The sequence below is a fragment of the Lepidochelys olivacea genome (genome assembly GCF_965140295.1).
Source record: "Lepidochelys olivacea isolate rLepOli2 genome assembly, chromosome: 2".
NCBI lineage: Eukaryota > Metazoa > Chordata > Testudines > Cheloniidae > Lepidochelys > Lepidochelys olivacea.
Window position 1 is genome coordinate 271,466,488 of NC_140412.1, and position 21,648 is coordinate 271,488,135.

The following is a 21,648-nucleotide window of genomic DNA, read 5'->3' on the forward strand; positions in this document are numbered from 1 at the left end:
AGTGCCCCAGGGGTCAGTCCATGGGCCGGTTTTGTTCAACATCTTCATTAATGATCTGGATGATGGGATGAATTGCACCCTCAGCAGGTTCACAGATGACACTAAGATGGGGGGAGTGGTAGATACGCTGGAAGCTAGGGATAGAATACAGAGGGACCTAGACAAATTAGAGGATTGGGCCAAAAGAAATCTGATGAGGTTCAATAAGGATAAGTGCAGAGTCCTGCACTTAGAAAGGAAGAATCCCATGCAGTGCTACAGGCTGGGGACCGAATGGCTCAGCAGCAGTTCTGCAGAAAAGGACCGAGGGGCTACAGTGGACGAGAAGCTGGATATGAGTCAGCAGTGTGCCCTTGTTGCCAAGAAGGCCAATGGCATTTTGGGATGTATAAGTAGGGGCATTGTGAGCAGATTGAGGGACGTGATCGTCCCCCTCTATTCGACATTGGTGAGGCCTCATCTGGAGTATTGTGTCCAGTTTTGGGCCCCACACTACAAGAAGGATGTGGAAAAATTGGAAAGAGTCCCGCGGAGGGCAACAAAAATGATTAGGGGACTGGGACACATGACTTATGAGGAGAGGCTGAGGAAACTGGGATTATTTAGTCTGCAGAAGAGAAGAATGAGGGGGGGATTTGATAGCTGCTTTCAACTACCTGAAAGGGGGTTCCAGAGAGGATGGTTCTAGACTATTCTCAGTGGTAGAAGAGGACAGGACAAGGAGTAATGGTCTCAAGTTGCAGTGGGGGAGGTTTAGGTTGGATATTAGGAAAAACTTTTTCACTAGGAGGGCAGTGAAACACTGGAATGCGTTACCTAGGGAGGTGGTAGAATCTCCTTCCTTAGAAGTTTTTAAGGTCAGGCTTGACAAAGCCCTGGCTGGGATGATTTAACTGGGAATTGGTCCTGCTTTGAGCAGGGGGTTGGACTAGATGACGTTCTGGGGTCCCTTCCAGCCCTGATATTCTATGATTCTGTGATTCTATGGTACGGCTTCGAACCCAATCCTAGCTGTAGTGAGACAGAACCCAGGATGGGGAGCTCTTGAGTTTGTGTCATCCCCTCCTGCATCAATTTTGCATTGGGGGTGTGACATTACTGTCGTAACCTGTGACTGTACAGATCATTGTTGCAACCACTGTTATATATTTGCAGCAGATATTGTACAAAGGTTGTCGTGTGAGGTGTCTATAAAGAGGTTGTGATTTGCTGGTTAGGATGATGCTGTCTGTATGTGTGTATCATTTCTGTAGTGGAAGTTATGAGTATTGGCTCTGTACTTGTATCTCAATGTGTTTGGATTCTAAGGCCTTGGCTACACTTGCCGGTTACAGCGCAATGCAGGAGCCCCGGGCGCCCTAGCTCACTCCCCGTCCACACGGGCAAGGCAGTGGAGCGCTCTGACTCCACGGCTACAGCGCTGCTGGTCTCCACCTCGGCGAGTGGAGTAACGTTTGCTCCGCCCCTCCTGGAGCACTGAGGCGCCGGCGTGGACGCCCTGGCTCTAGAGTGCGCTCTGATCGGCCTCCAGACGTGTCCCACAATGCCTGTTCTGGCCACTCTGACCATCACTTTGAACTCTACTGCCCTGCCCGCCGGTGACCAACTGTCAGACCCGCCCTTTAAATTCTCTGGGAATTTTGAAAAATCCCCTTCCTGTTTGCTCAGCCAGGCGTGGAGTGCTCTCAGTGCATCTTTCCAGGTGACCAGGCCTCCACGCTGGACCTCATCAGCGTTTGGGGGGAGGAAGCTGTCCAGTCCCAGCTGCGCTCCAGCCGCAGGAATTACGATACCTTTGGGCAGATATCAAGGGATGTGAGGGAAAGGGGCCATGACCGGGACGCACTGCAGTGCAGGGTTAAAGTGAAGGAGCTGCGGGATGCCTACTGCAAAGCCCGTGAGGCAAACCGCCGCTCCGGTGCTGCCCCCGCGACCTGCCGTTTCTACAAAGAGCTGGACGCGACACTTGGGGCCGACCCCACCTCCACTCTGGGGGCCACCATTGTCACTTCAGAGCCCAGTTCAACAGGGCAGGAGGAGGAGCAAAGCGGGAGCGAGGTTGCTGAGGCGGAGGAAGACACGCCGGCATCCCTAGATGCATGCAGCCAGGAGCTGTTCTCAAGCCTGGAGGAAGGTAGCCAGTTGCGGCGGCCGGTGCTTGGGGAAGGACAAACACCAGAGGAGGTTCCCGGTAAGCGGCTTTTATTTTGGGAAGGAAGTTATTCGGCGCGGGCTTTTGTGGCGAGGAGGGTTAGGGCTCCACTCATGCCTAGATGCGGAATAAGGCGTTGAGGTGCTCTCACATCGCGGTAATCGGCCTCAGTGATCTCTTCAAAGGTCTCATGCAGAAGCTGGGCAATGCGCTTGGGCAGGTTTCTCGGGAGAGCCACTGTGGTCCTTGTCCCAGTCGGGCTAACATGTCCATGCCACTGTGCCATGAGGGGCGGGGGGACCATTGCTGCACACAGGCAAGCTGCATGTGGGCCAGGGCGGAAGCCACCTTGCAGTAGAAGACCCTCCCTTGCTTCCCAGGTCACCCTCAGCAGTGAGATCTCTTCCAGGACGAACTCCTGTGGAAAATGTGGGGACAGTGTTCAGTATAGGGGCTCCCTGCCGCTGTTGGTTCTCCCCAAGGCACAAAAACCCAGAGGACAGTACAGCCGTGAAACAATCAGTCCCCCTTGACCCTGTGCTTACTCACCATTTTAAGGCTCCCATGGGTTGTGTGCGCTCCCTTTGGGACGGGCAAATGATGCTATTGTGTAGACTGTGAATGCCCTTAAGTACGGGGGAATTGTTGCTCTGTCTGGTGTGAACAAGGTTGCCTCTGTGAAGTGTTGCATTTTGCCCTTACTGATGCAACCTTGAGATCTAAGCTGTCCGTGTTATCACCGGCCGAAAGACTCCAAAGAGTCAGAAGGAGGCCACGTAGAAGCAAGGAAGACACGTTGCATGAAGTCATGCAGCATTCAAGTAATGAAAATCAAAAAGGGCAGGAGTGGCTGGAGAGTGAAAGGAGGGTCTGCCAGCAGAATGCGGATCGTGAAGCGCCAGGCGGACTCGATACACACCCTCATAGCCATGCAGGCAGAGCTCTACCGCGCCCCCCCCCGCCCCACAGCCCTTGTCCCAAAACTCTTTCCCTTGTGCCCCCATGTCACCTCCAACCCACTTTCCCCAACATCTGGGTTCTTACCGCCACCAGCTGCCTCCAACACCTGTAGCTTCACCCCCCAGCCCTGAAAACTACGACCCCGACCCACCGCGCTCAGCCCCCGTCACCAGGCAGTAGAGCCACCCTGAAGTGTCACACTCAGTGCACAGCACGCCAGCCAGGAAGGCCGAGTATGAGAACAGGACATACGCAAATCTGTGATGGTTCCGTTCCCCACCCCCTTGCCCTTTCGGTTTCCCAAGCAGTTGTGTCTCTTTTCAATAAATTAATTTTCTTTTCAATAAATGGATTTTTTGGCTTTGAAAACATCCTTTACTACTGCATAAAGTAAAGGATACCTTAGCCCAGGAAAGAAACAGGCACTGCAAGTCAGCGTATCATACGTAGCAAACACAGATTCCTACTAACATTGGAACCGCTGCACTTCACTCCCGTGCAGGGCACCAGACATTACTGGTGGCTTTCAGCCTCAGATTGCTCCCTCAAGGCATCCCTAATCCTTGCAGCCCTGCGCTGGGCCCCCTAAGAGCCCTGTCCTCTGGCTGTTCAAATTCAGCCTCCAGGTGCTGAACCTCTGAGTTCCATGCCTGAGTGAATCGTTCACCCTTCCCTTCACAAATGTTATGGAGGGTACAGCACGCGGCTATAACCACGGGGATGCTGTCATCAACCAGGTCCAGCGTCCCATACAGAGAGCACCAGCAGCCCTTTAAACAGCCAAAAGCACACTCCACAGTCGTTCTGCACCGGCTCAGCCTGTTGTTGAACCGCTCCTTGCTGCTGTCAAGGCTCCCTTGTAGGGTTTCATGAGCCACGGCATCAAAGGGTAAGCAGGGTCTCCAAGGATCACAATGGGCATTTTGACTTCCCCTACGGTGATCTTCTTGTCTGAGAAAAAAGTCCTGGCTTGAGCTTTCTGAACAGGCCAGCGTTCCGAAAGATGCGTGCGTCATGCACCGTTCCGGGCCAGCCTGCGTTAATGTCAATGAAACGCCCACGGTGATCCACAAGCGCCTGGCGAACCATAGAGAAATACCCCTTGCGATTAACGTACTCTGAGGCTAGGTGGGCTGGTGCCAGAATTGGAATATGTGTGCCATCTATTGCCCCTCTGCAGTTAGGGAAACCCATTTGTGCAAAGTCAGCCACAATTTCATGCACGTTACCCAGAGTCATGGTTCTTCTGAGCAGGATACGATTAATGGCCCTGCAAACTTGCATCAACACGATTCCAACGGTCGACTTCCCCACTCCAAACTGGTTAGCGACCGATCGGTAGCTGTCTGGAGTTGCCAGCTTCCACACTGTAATAGCCACCCGCTTCTCCATCATCAGGGTAGCTCTCAATCTCGTGTCCTTGCATTGCAGGCTGGGGGCGAGCTCCTCACACAGTCCCATGAAAGTGGCTTTTCTCGTCCGAAAGTTCTGCAGCCACTGCGCGTCATCCCAGACTTGCATGACGATGTGATCCCACCCCTCGGTGCTTGCTTCCTGAGCCCAAAAGCAGCGTTCCACGGTGGTGAGCATGTCCGCGAATGCCAAAAGCAAACTTGTGTTATATGCGTTACTCAAGCTGATATCATCGTCCGAGCCCTCACTGTCACTTTGGATCATAAGGAATGTCACTTTGGATCATAAGGAATAACTCGACTGCCAAATGTGACATGCTGGCGAGACCCATCAGCATACTCTTCAGCAGTTCGGGCTCCATTCCCGCAGACCGAAAAGGAAGACGGAGCACGCAGTACAAAAACCACTGAAAGATGGCGCCAAATGTGGACGGAAGCTCAGGGATTGCTGGGATGCGAACGGATGCATCATGGGGCGTTGGGACAGGACCCAGAATGCCTCACACCCCCTTCCCACAAGCCACAGCGCCAGAATGGGAAGAGGTAGGGACAGCTCAGTGGTTTGAGCATTGGCCTACTAAACCCAGGGTTGTGAGTTCAATCCTTGAGGGGGCCATTTAGGGATCTGGGGCAAAAATTGGGGATTGGTCCTGCTTTGAGCAGGGGGATGGACTAGATGACCTCCTGAGGTCCCTTCCAACCCTGATATTCTAGGATTCTAGGTGCCCTGTGGGATAGCTGCCCATAATGTACCGCTCCCAATGCCGCTGCGAGTGCCGCAAATGTGGCCACAACAGTGTTCTTGCAGCTGTCAGTGTGGACAGACTGCAGCGCTTTCCCGACTGCGCTCTCCGAAGACAGATTTAATTCAAAGTGCTCTACATCTGCAAGTGTAGCCATGCCCTAAGCAACAATCCATCCCTCACAGAAATTCTGCCCTTACCCTATTCACCTAGGGCTTGCTCTAGAGGAACACTTTCCTGAGCAACAACAGACTCTTGCTGGGTCTCACTTACATCCAGGATCACCTTTGGCCCATCCGGCGGATTCCTCCACAATCCCCTTTCAGGCAAACTCACAGACTTCCTAGATAAAAGGTCAGAAGCATTCTCCTTCCCTTTGCCACACACAAGTTCAGGAATCTTTTCCTTCTTGCTACAGGTTTCCACACCCTCAGTAGGTAACAGGATCAAATCACCTTCATGCTCTCCTTGTGCCCTGGCTAGGATCTCACCCTGATTAGACAGAGTTGCAACACCCTTTCCCAACAACACACTAGCAACAGGCAAAATACAAGCACCAGAATTGTCTGGGCTCTGGGATTTTACATAGACACTAACTGGATGCGACCTAGTTACAGGGCCATTCTCCCTGTAGACACAGACTTAGGACCCTTCCCTTCCTGGGCTTTAGCTGAATCCAGAACCAACTCTGAGACAACTGCACGACCCTCAACCATCACAGGCTGAAAGGCCTCTTCTGTCTGCTCCACAGACAAAGAACTGGAGACACCTTCTCCTTTACCAGACACACAGCTTGGGATCTCATTTGCCTTGTTCCAGCACACAAGCTGTTCACAGACAACTGCTTGGAGACCAAGGTAGGTTCCTCCATAGGCAAGTCAATACCCCTGACAGACACAGGCACATTTCCTTCACTGTCACAATTTTCCACACAGGTAACAGGTAAGGTATAGGGACAGTCATCTTCCACTATCCTCGCCTTCCCACACTGCTGGTTTGGTGTGCCTTAAAAGTGGAGAAACCCCAGCCTTGGGCTGTAACTGCCCTGCTCTAAGCAATTTGCCCTAAACTGATACTCTCAGAAGTGTCCCACCAAGGTCAATATACAAGTTAGCTCTTACCCACAAATCACGCTGTTGCCAATCCTTTAGAATCTAAAATCTAAAGGTTTATTCATAAAAGGAAAAAGAGAGATGAGAGCTAAAACTGGTTAATGGAATCAATGACATACAGTAATGGCAAAGTTCTTGGTTCAGGCTTGTAGCAGTGATGGAATAAACTGCAGGTTCAAATCAAGTCTCTGGAGAACATCCACAGCTGGGATGGGTCTTTCAGTCCTTGGTTCAAAGCTTCAGTTTGTAGCAAAGTCCCTCCAGAGGTCAGAAGCAGGATTGAAGACAAGATTGAAGGGTTTTCAGGACCTTTTATATTCTCTGCCCGTGGAAGATCACAGCAGCAAGATGGAGTTTGGAGTCACATGGGCAAATCACATGTCCATGCACGACTCAGTTCTTTTCAGGCCGACGCCAGTGTTTACATGTTAGTTCGAAAGTTCCCAGGAAAGCTCAGATGTGAATTGGCGTCTCCCAAAGTCCATTGTGCGTTAAGTGTTTCTTGATTGGGCACTTACTGAGAAGAGTCCCTTCTCAAGAAGCTGACCAGATGCTTCACTGAGGCTACTTAGAATCAAAACACATTGAGATACAAGTACAGAGCCAATATTCATAACTTCAACTATAAAAATGATACACACATACAGACAGTATAATCATAACCAGCAAATCACAACCTCTTTATAGACACCTCACACGACAACCTTTGTACAATATTTGCTGCAAATATATAACAGTGGTTGCACAATGATCTGTACAGTCACAGGTTATGTCAGTAATGTCAGAACATTCCCATGTTAGAGATCGGTACAAGCCGCCCTTTGGAGCTCCTGAAACCTTCCTCCTTAGACCTGAAATCTAGATCAGATGCACCGTTTGGCACAGCAGTACTGCACTCCTTCTTTGACTTGGTCTCCTCTTCCCACTGTCCCCAAGGGGAGTACTACTTCCCAGATTCCCAGCAGTGGGAATATGCAGAGGAAACGCAGGTCACTCACCTGAAACCAGAGTTCTGTGACGGGGACTTCTTGCCCACATTCCCCTCTTCCTCCAAGTCCGGATGTTAACTTTGCACTGAAGGAAGTGGGGGAAGGAATGGAGGTGTCTCGCACACCACACCCCTCTATGGACCTGCCGGCTGAATGTTTGAGCCGCCAGGGGCAGAGTGGGACTACTACTAAAAGCCTCTACTGGTCCAAGCTGCACCATCAACACCTCCGAAGGACGTGAATGTGCAGAGCCCATCTCAAATACTCCAATTCCAGGGGAGTAACCATCATATGCTTCATAATGTGGGGCTCCAGGATATTCTCTAGATATTGACATTGTTCCAGGCTATTTTATAGCCATACTTGTCTGTCCGATCCAACGGTAAGGCCCCAATTCTGCAACTGGATCTGTGCTGCCTTTGCACTGGCTTGGAGTCTCAGTATCATCAGTGAGGGACTCTGCGGGCACAGGACTCTGCCAATGGGCGTTTCTTGCAGGACTGGGACCTCATTTATCTCCAAACATAGAAGCTGGAATAAGGGTGCGGGGGGGGGGGTTGCTGCACCCCCTGGCTTGAAGTGGTTTTCATCATATACAGGGTTTACAGCTTGGTTCAATGGCTCTCAGAACCCCCGGTATACACATGGTTCCAGCCCCCCGTCTCCAAAGCTGTTTCAAAGACAAATGCGCTTACAGAGATGGTTTGACTGGCCGCGTAGCAGTGTAACTACTCTGGTTTGTTCCCTTGACATTCATGCTGCTGTGATGGGGTGTACAAATCCCACAATACGCTAAAAAGAGTTAAAGGCCAGTACTGGACCCAGGTAGACTCCGCCAGCCCTACTGAGCATGCTCCAACTAGAGAAAAGCGAGCAACCCGGATCAGAGGTGGGGAGGGGGACAGACGTGCGTGGAGAGCTCCTTAGAAGGGCACCGGAGAAGCCTGCCCAAGGGAATAAGACTCTATTCAGTGCGGAGCCCCACTGCAGCTAACAGTTTGGTGCCTTTTCTTTTTCTTTTCACCTTATATTGGACCGGAAGCCAAGGGAGAAAAGCAAACAGTAGGAAGTGACCCATGGAGGATAACTTGGAGGGCACCTTCAGTGGCCAGACACTGTTGACCCTCTTAGGGCCCTGGGTCACAGCCCAGTGTGGTGCGTCAGCCCAAACACTCCTCCCACTGCCCCTACAACTGGAGGGACCCAACTTGCCTGCCCACCTCGCTGCACCTCTGATTAAAAGTAGGCCTGGATCGCAAGACCTGCTCGCTGGGAGGTGGTCCTAAATGTGCTAACCACTAGCCCACCAAGGACTCGGTTACAATCACATTTTCAGAGTCACGGGTGGACTTTCTTTAAAACGTGGTACCTGTTTCTTTAGTGTGTGATACCGAGTGTGCATCTGTTGCTGGACGAGACACAAAGCATTTCATTGCATTAGTTACTCAAATGTATTATACTGGGCTGGTAGCTCCATTGTAGCTACGGTTGAAACTTCGGTTTCGCAGCTGATTCGTCGAGTCTGAGGTTTGTCGACACCAGGACTTTGCATTTCAGTAACGTGAGTTTGTTGCTGTTACAGTGCCCCTGTAAGGTGTCTACACACCCCCCCTTTTTTTAAAGCGAATTGTTGAGCATCTTAAGCCACAGTAAGTGATCCCCCCTGAGCGGGGAATAGCCCCACTTTGCAGTGAGTTTGTTTGCTGTAAGGTTCATGTGGACACACTCCTAACCCCTGTTCTTCTGGCAATCCTCCCCCCAGTATCCCACACTGCAGAGCTTCGAGCCCAGACTGGCCTGCCTGCATGCCTGCTCTTCTTTTCGTGCACAAGCTTTTGGTAGCCTAGGACTCTCACTTAATATCGAGAAGACTAAAGTGCTCATCAGCCTGCTTCAGGCCTTGCACGTGACCCACCACGAACCACCACCGAGGGACAGACTTTGGAGACAGTTGAGCACTTCTGCTACCTTCGTAGCCAACTCTCTCAAAACGCAAAGACTGACAGGCCGATCGAGCACAGGAACCAGCGTGCAAGTGCTTCCTTTGGGAAACTGCTTTGACGCCGCGTTTTCACAGACTGTGACCTGCCACAGGACACCAGGATCCAGGTCTATGAGGCGGTTCTCATCCCTACATTCCTCGATGGATGCGAAACCTGGGTGACCTGTCAACAGCCCCTCAAGAGTCTGGAGAGGTACCACCGCACCCAAGAAGCAGCTGGTGGACAGTTTTCCAGAAAGCATCCAAACCCCCATGGCAGCATCCTTGACCCCACATGTCCCCTGGGGGCTCACTGGGAGGAGATTTCTCCGGACGGATGGTGACTTTTCCACACTGAGGGGAACTCCCATGCTGGTGGTCTGTCACTGCAGCCGCAGGGCAAGCTCTGCACACGTCTCTACGGAAGTCTTTCACACCCTGAAGGTCTGCAGCTACTGTTGGTCATCCTGCATCACTGCAGTGCTGTCTCACCAGACAGTGTGACCTGAGAGTCCAGGAATGGTGCTTCCTCAAGTGAAGCTGCTCCAGATACATGCCCTGCAAAAGCAATCGCTCAGTTTTAATCTCTTGCTCCTCCTCCACTGGTAGGCATATCACAACAGCATCCGAAGCTGCCGCGCCAAATCCATCTGACTCCAGATGCCTGTGCATCGTCCTGTTTGTACTGACGAGTGCCATGATCATGGTGCTCGGCAGTGTGCCTTCCATACCGCCTCACACCAGTTCAAAAATGGTGTTGCCAAAATATGGCTGAATTATGGGATGCCAGGAGAGCAATGATGGTCATTTGTTGGTTTGCCCCAGAATTCCTTAATATCGGAATTTTGGACTTGGGCTCTTCCAATGTCACACTGTGAGACAGATCTCAGCGCAGGGTGGAGTGGTGGCGTTGCACCCTAAGACATCTGGCCAGAATGCCACGCACTGAATTGGAACAAGCGCAGAGCTGTGTGAACGCAATGATTAATAAGGGAAGTCCACTAAACTGCCGTACCAAAGTGGTGTGGCTGCACTTCAGTGTAATAGAGCCAAGGTGCTGCACTCAGAGCAAGCGACCTAATCCGCTGTAACATCCCTGTGTAGAGAGACCCTGAGGCATCGGGTGTGGTGTTTGGAGTGTGCCGATGACACCCTGCTATATGCTTCTCTCTCTCGCTCTCTTATCTGACTCTGAGGTTCAGTACCTTGCCTTGCAAACTGAACTCTGCTGGCTTTTGAGCGAGGCCCCAGCCTGCCCCTGACAGACACTGGATAGCATGCTGTCTTTCCAAGCAACATGGAGAACTGCAGGGATGCATCCCGTAGAGGTTGGACTGTGTCCTCATTAAGGCAGTCACATTTAGGGCAGGGCAACTAATTACTGGCTGGCTACTCCAGGCCTATGCTCAGCCCCCTCACTTGCTCTGTGGAAATCAATACAGAGCAAAGGTACGGGTGATGCTGGGCTGTATTGTAGGTAGGTTTGGGCTCTAAAGAGACACAAGAAGTGACTGGGGGGAAATGTGCCATTTTGTATACGGTGTGGTGTGTCCCAGAGTCCCAGCCTCTCTGGTGTCGTCTGCCTGTGCTCCAACTTCCCTGCACTGTGCTGGGGGATCAATCAACAGAGCGGGTCAGTGCAGTTCTCTCTGCCAAGTACCGGGAGACCTGCCGGTGCACCCACGGAGCTCTTGGACCCCCCTTTCCGTGCTGAGCCATGTCAGCCCTGCAAGTGGGGAAGTATGAGCTGCTCCGCTCACCAGGATGGGCAGGGCTGGGTCAGGGCCAGTGATGTTCCCGAGGGAACCCCAAGGACAAGCCTGGAGGGGGCGGAACATCTGGCACCTCAGGTCGTGGCTGCCGGAGGCGGAGGGATGAGAGGCTGGGGGGAGCCCGAGCTCTGCATTAACAAAATGTTTGGGGGGTGAATCGATGACCCCCCCGGCCCCGGCGCCCTGGCAGAGCGAAGACTGCCAACAACGCACCAGTCAGAAGCCGCCCGGCCCCGGGTGTCGGCGGCCGGGCACAGCCCCGCGGGGGCGGCGCGGGGGGCGCTCCAGCCGCAGCGCCGGCAGCGGGCGAGGCCGGCCCGCGGGCCGAGCTCCGGGGCGGGGCCGGCGGGGGGCCGAGGCTGCCGGAGGCAGGCCCCGGCCCCTTCCCCTCCCCTGCGGGGGCCGGTCCCCGGAGCCGGCGCTGACGCGGGGCGAGGCGGGGGCGGTGCGTGACGCGGGTCCTGCTGCGGCGGCTGGCGGGCCGGGCTCGGGGAGCGGCGGAGCCAGCAGCGGAGACCGGACCGCGCCGGGCCGAGCCGGACCGGGCCGGACCGGACCGAGCCGAGCCGCGCCGAGCCGAGCCGGGCCATGCAGCGGCTGCCGCCGGCCTGGGCACCCGCCGCCCCGCGCCGCTGAGCCCCGCGCCCGCCGCAGCCATGAACTTCCAGGCGGGGCCCGGGCAGAGCCCGCAGCCGCAGAGCCTGGCGGCGCCGGGCGGGCCGGGGCCGGGCTCCTCGGGGCCGCCGCAGGCCGGGCCGCCCCCGCCCCAGTTCGGCCTCTCCAACTCGGCGGCCATCCGCGCCGAGATCGGGCGCTTCGAGTCGGTGCATCCCAACATCTACGCGGTCTACGACCTGCTGGAGCGGGTGGAGGACCTGGGGCTGCAGAGCCAGATCCGGGAGCACGTCATCTCCATCGAGGGTGAGCGCGGGCCGGGCCGGGCCGGGCCGAACCGGGACCGGGACTGGGACAGGGGGGGAGCGCGGGCCGGGCCGGGCCGGGCCGAACCGGGACCGGGACTGGGACAGGGGGGGAGCGCGGGCCGGGCCGAACCGGGACCGGGACCGGGGGGGAGCGCGGGCCGAACCGGGACCGGGACCGGGACCGGGGGGGAGCGCGGGCCGGGCCGGGCCGAACCGGGACCGGGACCGGGGGGGAGCGCGGGCTGGGCCGGGGGGGAGCGCGGGCTGGACCGAACCGGGACCGGGACCGGGGGGGGAGCGCGGGCCGGGCCGGGCCGAACCGGGACCGGGACCGGGGGGGGAGCGCGGGCCGGGCCGGGCCGAACCGGGACCGGGACCGGGGGGGAGCGCGGGCTGGGCCGGGCCGAACCGGGCCCGGGACCGGGGGGGGAGCGTGGGCTGGGCCGGGCCGAACCGGGACCGGGGGGGAGCGCGGGCCGGGCCGGGCCGAACCGGGACCGGGGGGCGGAGTGCGGGCTGAACCGGGCCGAACCGAACCGGACCCGGGGGGAGGACTGCGGGCCGGGCCGAACCGAAACGAACCGGGCCCGGGGAGGGAGCGCGGGACGGGCCGGACTGGGCCGAACCGGGACCGGGGGGGGAGCGCGGGCTGGGCCGAACCGAACCAGGACCGGGGGGCGGAGTGCGGGCTGAACCGGGCCGAACCGGGACCGGGGAGGACTGCGGCCCGGGCCGAGCGGAGCCGAACCGAATCCGGGGGGGGGAGTGCGGGGTCGGGCTGAACCGCGCCGGGCCGGGGGGAAGTGCAAGCCGAGCTTTGTCCGAGGGGGAGCGCAGGCCGAGCCGAACCGGGCCCAGGGGGGAGGAGTGTGGGCTGAACCGGGCCGGGCCGGGCCGAACCGGGCCCAGAGGGGAGGAGTGTGGGCTGAGCTTTGTCCGAGGGGGAGCGCGGGCCGGGCCATGCGGGGAGTGCTGGCCGAACGGGACCCTGCCGGAGGGGAGCGCGGGCCGGGCTGAACCGAACCGGGGCCGGGAGCCGAACTGGACTGGTCCCTCCTTTCTGCGCAGGGAGCCAGAGCCGGGCGGGGAGCGTGGGCCAAACCAGGCCGGGGTTGGGGGGCACAGCATCAGAGTAGCCCTCTTGCCCGAGGGGAGCATGGGCCAAACCAGGCCGGGGTTGGGGGGCACAGCATCAGAGTAGCCCTCTTGCCCGAGGGGAGCGTGGGCCAAACCAGGCCGGGGTTGGGGGGCACAGCATCAGAGTAGCCCTCTTGCCCGAGGGGAGCATGGGCCAAACCAGGCCAGGGTTGGGGGGCACAGCATCAGAGTAGCCCTCTTGCCCGAGGGGAGCATGGGCCAAACCAGGCCGGGGTTGGGGGGCACAGCATCAGAGTAGCCCTCTTGCCCGAGGGGAGCATGGGCCAAACCAGGCCGGGGTTGGGGGGCACAGCATCAGAGTAGCCCTCTTGCCCGAGGGGAGCGTGGGCCAAACCAGGCCGGGGTTGGGGGGCACAGCATCAGAGTAGCCCTCTTGCCCGAGGGGAGCGTGGGCCAAACCAGGCCGGGGTTGGGGGGCACAGCATCAGAGTAGTCTTGCCCGAGGGGAGCATGGGCCAAACCAGGCCGGGGTTGGGGGACACAGCATCAGAGTAGCCCTCTTGCCCGAGGGGAGCATGGGCCAAACCAGGCCGGGGTTGGGGGACACAGCATCAGAGTAGCCCTCTTGCCCGAGGGGAGCGTGGGCCAAACCAGGCCGGTGGGCACAGAGCTGGGGCAACTCTCTCGCCTGAGGGAGCGCTGGCCGAACTGGCACTTGAGGTAGGGAGAGGCCAGTCAGGTCTGAGATCTTCCTCTCCCAGAAGGCCCAAGGAGGAGACTGAAGTAGATGAGGAGGGACGGTGCTGGCCCTGGGGGACAAGCCCAAACCCCGGTCCGAGAACCAGGTCTCTAAGGGTTTGAGTTGGAAACAAACGCGCTGGCACTGGAATTGGAGAGACTGGGCCATAGACAGGGCCTCCCCGACTGCGCTGGCCTCGCTGGGGCTGAGCTGAAAGCAGAGATGGTGGGGGTCAGGGAAGGGACTCCCGGATTGGGAATGGGGTGCCTTGGGAACAGGGTCCAGTCTCTGCCGAGGAGGAGCTCAAATGGGACTGGGAGCGTGTGGGGAGCCCCTCTGGGTCTGGGGACTGGACCCTGTTGTGTTGGGGCTCCTCAGGAAGGATGGGCCCCAGGTGCAGTGTGGCTCCCGCATCACAACGGGTGACAGCTGGTCCCCAGGGAGGAGTCATGGAGCATGACTTGTTTCCGACCAGGGCCGAGGGAGTGGGATGCTGGGGTCCTTTGGCCTTTGCACTGACTCGGCTTCGCTCTCCAGAGACGTTGGGACTGATTCTGGAGGCAACACTGGTTAATCCCCCGTTAATCCTCAACTGATTGATCTGCCATGGCATGGGTGAGAGGGGATCGGACCCACTGGTGGTTTCTGCCGTGGGCTGGCTGCCGCTTGGCTCTGAGTCCTGAGGATGGATGTGGGTGGCGCGCTTTGGCCTCTCTGTGGGGATGCTTGTCAGGTCCTTTCCTGGCCGGCTCTGTGCTCAGCGGGTTGGGACTCACTAGTTCCACTGAACTCGCCACTGGGGCCAGTGCACGGGACGCGCAGGGAATGTTCGGGTGTCTTGCTCATTCTTGCTGCCTTCATTTTGTGCCTGTCAGAATTGCTGCCTGTTTGTGTTTTGTCTCCTTCTGAAGGAGGCTCTTTAGCTTCATCCTCGGCTCCTTGTTCCGCTGTGTTGGCAGCGTCTGATTAGACAGGATAAAAGTACCTTATAAAAGTGCGATCAGATCTTTCCTCTAAAGAGCTGCCCCCGCCTGCCCACTCAGCTTCCCCTGGGCAGGAGCGAGCTGCCAGGCTGCTGCAGAAAATGGAGCCCCGGCTGCCTGCCCGTGTGTTTTCTCCATGGCTCTGCAGATAGGCTGTGATTAATCAATGACTGAACATCACATAGCCCCCCTGTGCTTCAGCCCCTGGTGTTTATTAATGAGGAGATGATCTGATGTAAGAATTGTCTCCGGAGACCCAGGCTTTGCTTAGGGCACGTGCATACTTGTGTGGGACTGGTGCCCTCTCTGCCGCTGCCCCAGCCAGGGGGCTGAGGGCCAGTAGAAGGGCTCGCTGCCAGAATGGGGTGCTTGTGCTCTTACAAGCCAGAGGTTGGGGGAAGCCACGGTAGCAGTGTGTCTTTCCTCAGAACAGAGCCTGCTGTAGATTTGCTGTTGGCTCCAGCCAGAGCAGCCCCCCCCAGTGAATGTGCCTCAGTGGCCCTGACCCCCCCGCATGCAGATGGGATTAATTCCCCTGCCTGGGTGGCCAAAGTGGGTCAGATGGATACAGAATTCTGTAATTGTGGGAAGACTGTTTGTTTGTGGACTTGGGCCCTTCTCACCGTCAGAGTCCCTGTGTCTCTTCTCTGGCCACCACTCAGTTTAGATTCAAGTCCTTGCAGTCCACTTGCGAAGACTTAAGTCTAAACTGGCTGGGAAATGCGAGTAAGTCACTTCTCCCTCCCAAGGCCGCCCAGACAGAAGGCTGAGAAAGGGGCACCTCTTGCCTGCGTGAAGTAGCGTGGTTGTGTGGCATGAGGTGGAGGGGAGAAGTTGGGGCTCTGGAGACCTGAGTGGTGCCGTGGTGTGGCTGGTGGATCCCTCCAATTTGGCGCTGATCAGACAGGTGTGGTGTTCAACAGCATGTGCCTCTCGCTAGTTAATCAGGTAACGGGGCCCAGGAAGCTCAGATCCCCTGCAGGTTAGCGGGGGAGGCAGCTCATTAGCAACAATTGCCCTGGGTGTTTGGATCTGTGTTAATGAAAAGCTCCTTTGAGCTAGCAGCTTTTGCCAGGGTTACTGCACGGGGCAGGTCAGAGAGCAGTGCATGCTCAAGTCTTTGCCCGGTTGGCACAGGCTCCAGTGGGTGCGTGTGTGTGTGTCTGGTAGGGGGCAGAGGTAGGGGCTGCTTGTCTGCGTGCTCACAGGGGAAAGCAGGTGGCAAGGGCTGGTTCCCAGGGGCGATTGCAAGAAGCCTGTGTATCGGCCAGAAGCTGCTTTGGACAGGCCTGCATTTGCTGGACAGGTGCACTCAGCTAGCTGGTGCCCAGTGTGTTCCAGGCTTGTTTATCGCTCCAGTGTTTGCAGCATGAGCTGTCACAGCTGGTCTCGAGGAGGCTTGTTATTACCAGCTGTGGGAGCTGGGGAGCTTGGTCATAGAAACGGCATCAGAGCGCGGCAAAGCTGACTGCAGGAATGGGGCGTGGGAGTGGCAGGGAGCCTGCGCATTGGGAGCTTGGCCATTGAATTGTGTCTAGCAGGTGGGGGAGGCTGAGCGTGGGGGGTGAGGGGGAGGCTGGGCAATGAGGCCATGCTCTGGCTGATTTTGACCGTGGGGATTCAGACCTCTGCCCACTAAGAAGCCCGTTATTCTGCCTGAGGAATCTGCTGGAGTGTCTCCTGTACCGCTTGGTAGCACCGCGGTGAACTGGTCCCCCCAGAGGCCTCCGGTCTTCCTTGATTCTGCCCAGTGCCCCCCCCCCCCCCTTCATTGAAATAAAGAAACCATCCTGAGTATTGTCTTGAGTCCTCCAAGGTGGCAGTTCCTTGCGTCCTCGGTCCATCCTGAGCTCTGTCAGTGTGAGTTCCCCGCGTAGGGGCTGGGAGCCTGGGCCTTGTAGGGGACTTGTGCAGTCCTCTAGCAGGGGACAGGGCTGCTCATCCTTCTGGCCTGAGGAGCCCTGCTTTCAAATCTATATCTGGTTCTGAGTGAGAAGAATGTGTCCACTTGGCTAACATTATTGTTTCCAATAGTACCCACAGTGAACTGGGTTCTTCCCAGTGTAAGGGAGAAGCCACTGTCCCCTGCCTCTAGGAACTGACGGTTGAAAGGGAGAGAAATAGGCAAATAAACCAAGGGTAGTGGGAAGGGGAGCAATGCAGAGCTAGGCTGACAGAAGCCCCTCTCATCAACCTGCCTAAGGAGTGACTTCCTGAGAACTGGCACACTTCCCTCGGTGGCAGCAGATCTTTGGCTATTCCCAGCAGAGGAGTAGTGGCCGGAGATGGGTCCTTGGGCTGTAAACAAGAAACTTGCCATTTCCCTGCTGTGGTGTGCATTGTCACGGCTTCGTCCTGGCAGGTGTCCAGCCCCTGAAGTTCCAAGGCTGGGCTGCCGCCACCGGCGCTCGCTGTTCTGGAAACCCAAATGTAGCCCAGCTGTAGCCAGAGCTGCTGGGGGGGAGAGAGCTGGGCTGGGCTCCCACCCAATCACCCCAGACTCAGCCCATAGTCTCGTGGGGAGCGGGAGGACATTGGCCGTACCTCTGCTTCTCCAGGATGGAGGAGAGCTGGGCCAGGCTCCCCTTGTTTGACCCCCTTTACGCACAACAGAGGCCAAAACCCCCTGGAGCAAAGACACATCGCAGTTGGGACTCGCTGCTTCTCCCAGCTAAAGTCAAGTGTGTCCCCTTCGCTACTGCAAAGCCACCCCGCACCGAGGGGCTACGTGACCTGGGGCTGGAATGCCGGTCTCACTGGGGCGGCCACTGCTGCAGTACAGTGTCGGATGTGTACAGCTCAAGAAGGTTGATAAATGCACCGGGTTCAGAGAAGAGCCAGGAGAATGATTTAAGGATTAGAAAACCTGCCTTAGAGTGATAGAAAAACATCCCATCTTGAGTCTAAAAGTTCTGCTCTAGCCCAAAGAAGAACTAACTGGGACATCCTACGGTCTGTGTTGTGCAGGAGGTCAGACTAGATGATCACATGGAACATGAGAATGGTCAGAGCAGTGGTCTGTCTAGCCCCGTATCTTGTTTTCTGACAATGGTCAGTACCAGGTGCTTCAGAGGGAATGAACAGGTCAGGTCAATTGTCGAGTGATCCATCCCCTGTTGTCCAGTCCCAGCGTTTGTAGTCAGAGGCTAGAGACTCCCAGAGCATAGGGTTGTGTCTCTGACCATTTTGGCTAATAGCCATGGTTGAACCTATCCTCCAGGAACTTATCTCATTCTTTTTTGAACCCATTTGCACTTTTGGTCTTCACAGCATCCCCTGGCAATGAGTTCCACAAGTTGACTGTGCATTGGGTGAAGTAATACTTCCTTGTGTTTGTTTTAAACCTGCTGCCTGTTGGTGTCTTCTGGCCTTTGAATCAGGTAGACCCAGATCCCATGTGTGTAATCATGCTGCCCATCTGACCGAACCTGCTGTCCTTTGCTATACTGGAGCTGGTCATGTACAGGGAGCTCACCGTTTCAGTGTATTCGGCATCCTCCTTTACTGGCCGGTTCACTTGGGTAACAGAACTGCTGTTGCCAGGAGATAGTGCTGTAGCTCAAGCAGCAGAAGTCAGGAATGAAGGAATTGCTAGCCTGGCTTAGGCCCAAGGTCCAGTATCCCATCTCTGATGCTGGCAACACAGCGGCAAATGAAATTCAGTGTTGACAAGTGCCAGGTAATGCACCCTGACGGGAAACGTTTAAACAAGTCCGAAACTGTACAGGTTTCTCAGTGAACTGAGTCAGCTCATGAAAGTGACGCTGTGGTCACAAAAAGCAAATGATGTTAGGAGGCTAAGGAGTGGGATGAGGACCAATGCAAAGCAGATTTTATTGATAATATCTGTGGATTTATGTAGATCAGCGGTGCAGCTTCAGTGGGATACTGTGTCACCCCATCTCAGAAAGGGTTCTGAGACCTAGATGGATTCACAGAACAGCAACGAGAACGATCAAGGGCATTGAAAACTTCTCTATGAAGAGTGATTGAAAAGCTTGGGATTGTTACCTTAGAGAGGAGATAAATAAGAGGGGATATGATAAAAGTCTATAAAATACTGACTGGTATAGATATGGGAGATCAGGAGTGTCCAATTCCCTGTTTTCTAATACAGGAGCTAGGGGACATTCTGTGAAATTAAATGGTGGGAAATTCAAAACTGAGCATGTGATTAAACTGTGGAACTCATGGCTACAGGAAGTCATTGAGGCCAAAAACGTAAGATTCAAGAAGGGATTGGACATTTACAAGGATACCAAGAATATTCAGAGTTGTAATAATTAACGACCACGGATATTGGAATGGATATTAAACCTTTTACTTCAGGGTTTGTCAGTTTCAAACTAAGAGAGATCATGCTGAGACCTATGCAGGGGGCACATCCCCCCCCCCACCAATTTTCTCTGCAGAATCTGGTGCTGACCACTGTCAGAGAGGACACTGGGTTAGATGGACCTCCGGTCTGATCCAGTCTGGCAGTTTCACTGTTAGAAGATAGGGAAGATTGCTCCCAAACTGCATTCCCTAGGTCGTTCATTCACATACATTCATATATATTAAGGTCCGAAGGGACCATTATGATCATATAGTCAAACCTCCTGCAAAATGCAGGCCACAGAATCTCACCCACCCACTCTTGCAATAAACCTCTCACCTATGTCTGAGCTATTGAAGTCCTCAAATCGTGGTTTAAAGACTTCAAGGTGCAGAGAATCCTCCAGCAAGTGACCCGTGCCCCATGCTACAGAGGAAGGGGAAAACCCCCCAGGGCCTCTTCCAATCTGCCCTGGAGGAAAATTCCTTCCTGACCCCAAATATGGCGATCAGCTGAACCCTGAGCATATGGGCAAGATTCACCAGCCAGACACCCAGGAAATAATTCTCTGTAGTAACTCAGATCCCACCCATCTAACATCCCATCACAGGCCATTGGGCCTATTTACCATGAATATTTAAAGATCAATTAATTGCCAAAATCATGTAATCCCATCTCCTCCATAAATTTATCAAGTTTAATCTTGAAGCCAGATAGGTCTTTTGCTCCCACTGCTTCCCTTGGAAGGCTGTTCCAGAACTTCACTCCTCTGATGGTTAGAAACCTTCGTCTAATTTCAAGTCTAAACTTCCCGATGGCCAGTTTATATCCATTTGTTCTTGTGTCCACATTGGAACTGAGTTTAAATAATTCCCTCTCTCTCTCCGGTATTTATCGCTCTGATATATTTATAGAGAGCAATCCTATCTCCTCTCAGCCTTCTTTTGGTCAGGCTAAACAAGCCAAGCTCCTTGAGTCTCCTTTCATAAAGTTTTCCATTCCGCGGATCATCCTCGTAGCCCTTCTCTGTACCTGTTCCAGTTTGAATTCCTCCTCCTTAAACATGGGAGACCGGAACTGCACGCAGCATTCCAGGGGAGGTCTCACCAGCGCCTCATGCGGGCTGTGCTGTGGTGCTAAAGCGTCCACATTCAGAGCCTGCTGGGGATGCCTGGTGGGCAGGGGAGGTGGCAGCTGCCCCTGGTATCTGTTGGTTTTACCTTTTTTCTTTCGTTACAAAGAACGAAGACATTCTATCCAAAAATCTGTTCAAAGAAAGCTGGTGGCTGGCTGCACACTTTGTTCCCGTTTCGGTCCAGCACATTGTGCACACTGAAGTCTCCTTGGCCTTTGTCCATTCCCCCAGCAAGCTCCTGTGTGCCCCCTCTGAGCCCCCTCTACTTCAGGGACTCTGCCCCCCCCCCCCAAGCCCCGCTATTTCCCCATGCCAGGGGCTCTGTGTCCCCCAGACCTCCTGTTCCCTAATGCCAGGGGCTCTGTGCTCCCCATTCTTTCCCTTTCCCTCTGTGCCCTCCCACGTGCTCTCCCCTTCCACCTTCTGATTTCTTTCCTTTCTCTCTGGGTGAAAAATCATGTAGAATGTCAACATTTTAAAACTGCATTGGGAGCTGAGATGGGGGCATTGTTCTGCGGGAAAGTGTTAATGGCTGCCATCAAGTGGTTCTTCGCTCTGCAGACAAGATGTAGACAGAGATGGTTGAAATTGCCAGGTGTGCTGACTGGATGCCAGGTGTTTCCTCATGTCCCTTTTCTGATTTGCATCAGAATAAACAGAGTTCTTCCCAGAGCTGCTTAGAACATTCCCTGACATTTGCAGTTGTTCGAATGTGGAGCTCAGAAGCAGATCAGTTACATCAAACAGAAGTGCTGGCAAGTTGATGTATAACTTTGCAAATGTGGCCAATTTAAAGTTGCAAATTCACATGCTTGAAAATTAGCTGCCCATACACAAGGGAGCAGTGATGAGGTTGCCTCTGTCCCCTGGCTTTCAGCTTTGCATGTTACAACTTTGGTTATGTCTACACTGCAATAAAATGCCTGCAGCCGGCCTGTGTCAGCTGAGCTCTGGGACCCTCCCCCTTTGTGGGGTCCCTGAGCCCGGGCATCTACACTGCGCTTTTATAACCCTGCAGCCCAAGCCCTGTGAGCCCAAGGGAGCTGATACGAGCCAGTCACAGTGTTTGATTGCGGTGTAGACAGACCCTGTAATAATTGTATTTTAACAAAAAATGCATCGGGTGAAGTGAGCTGTAGCTCACGAAAGCTTATGCTCAAATAAATTGGTTAGTCTCTAAGGTGCCACAAGTACTTCTCGTTCTTTTTGCTGATACAGACTAACATGGTTGCTACTCTGAAACCTTTCTTTTAACAGAATGTTTTGGATATAATTTCTTTGGAAAGAGGAAAAATGTAAAACTGAAATCTGTCAGGTGAAACTGACTCCAG

At 55.0% G+C, this 21,648-nt stretch overlaps 1 protein-coding gene across 3 annotated transcripts in view; it reads left to right on the forward strand.

Moving 5' to 3' along the window:
- The first annotated feature begins 11,519 nt into the window (after positions 1 to 11,519).
- Positions 11,520 to 21,648, forward strand: part of AGAP3 (ArfGAP with GTPase domain, ankyrin repeat and PH domain 3) — a 237,126-nt gene continuing 226,997 nt past the window's right edge. The window contains exon 1 of one of the 3 annotated variants that reach the window (XM_084619178.1): positions 11,520 to 12,042. In XM_084619178.1, the coding sequence (XP_084475304.1) occupies positions 11,778 to 12,042 (265 nt within the window). In that variant the 5' untranslated portion in view covers positions 11,520 to 11,777. The remainder of the gene's footprint in view (positions 12,043 to 21,648) is intronic. The other 2 variants (XM_084619179.1, XM_084619180.1) reach the window with 2 other exon arrangements.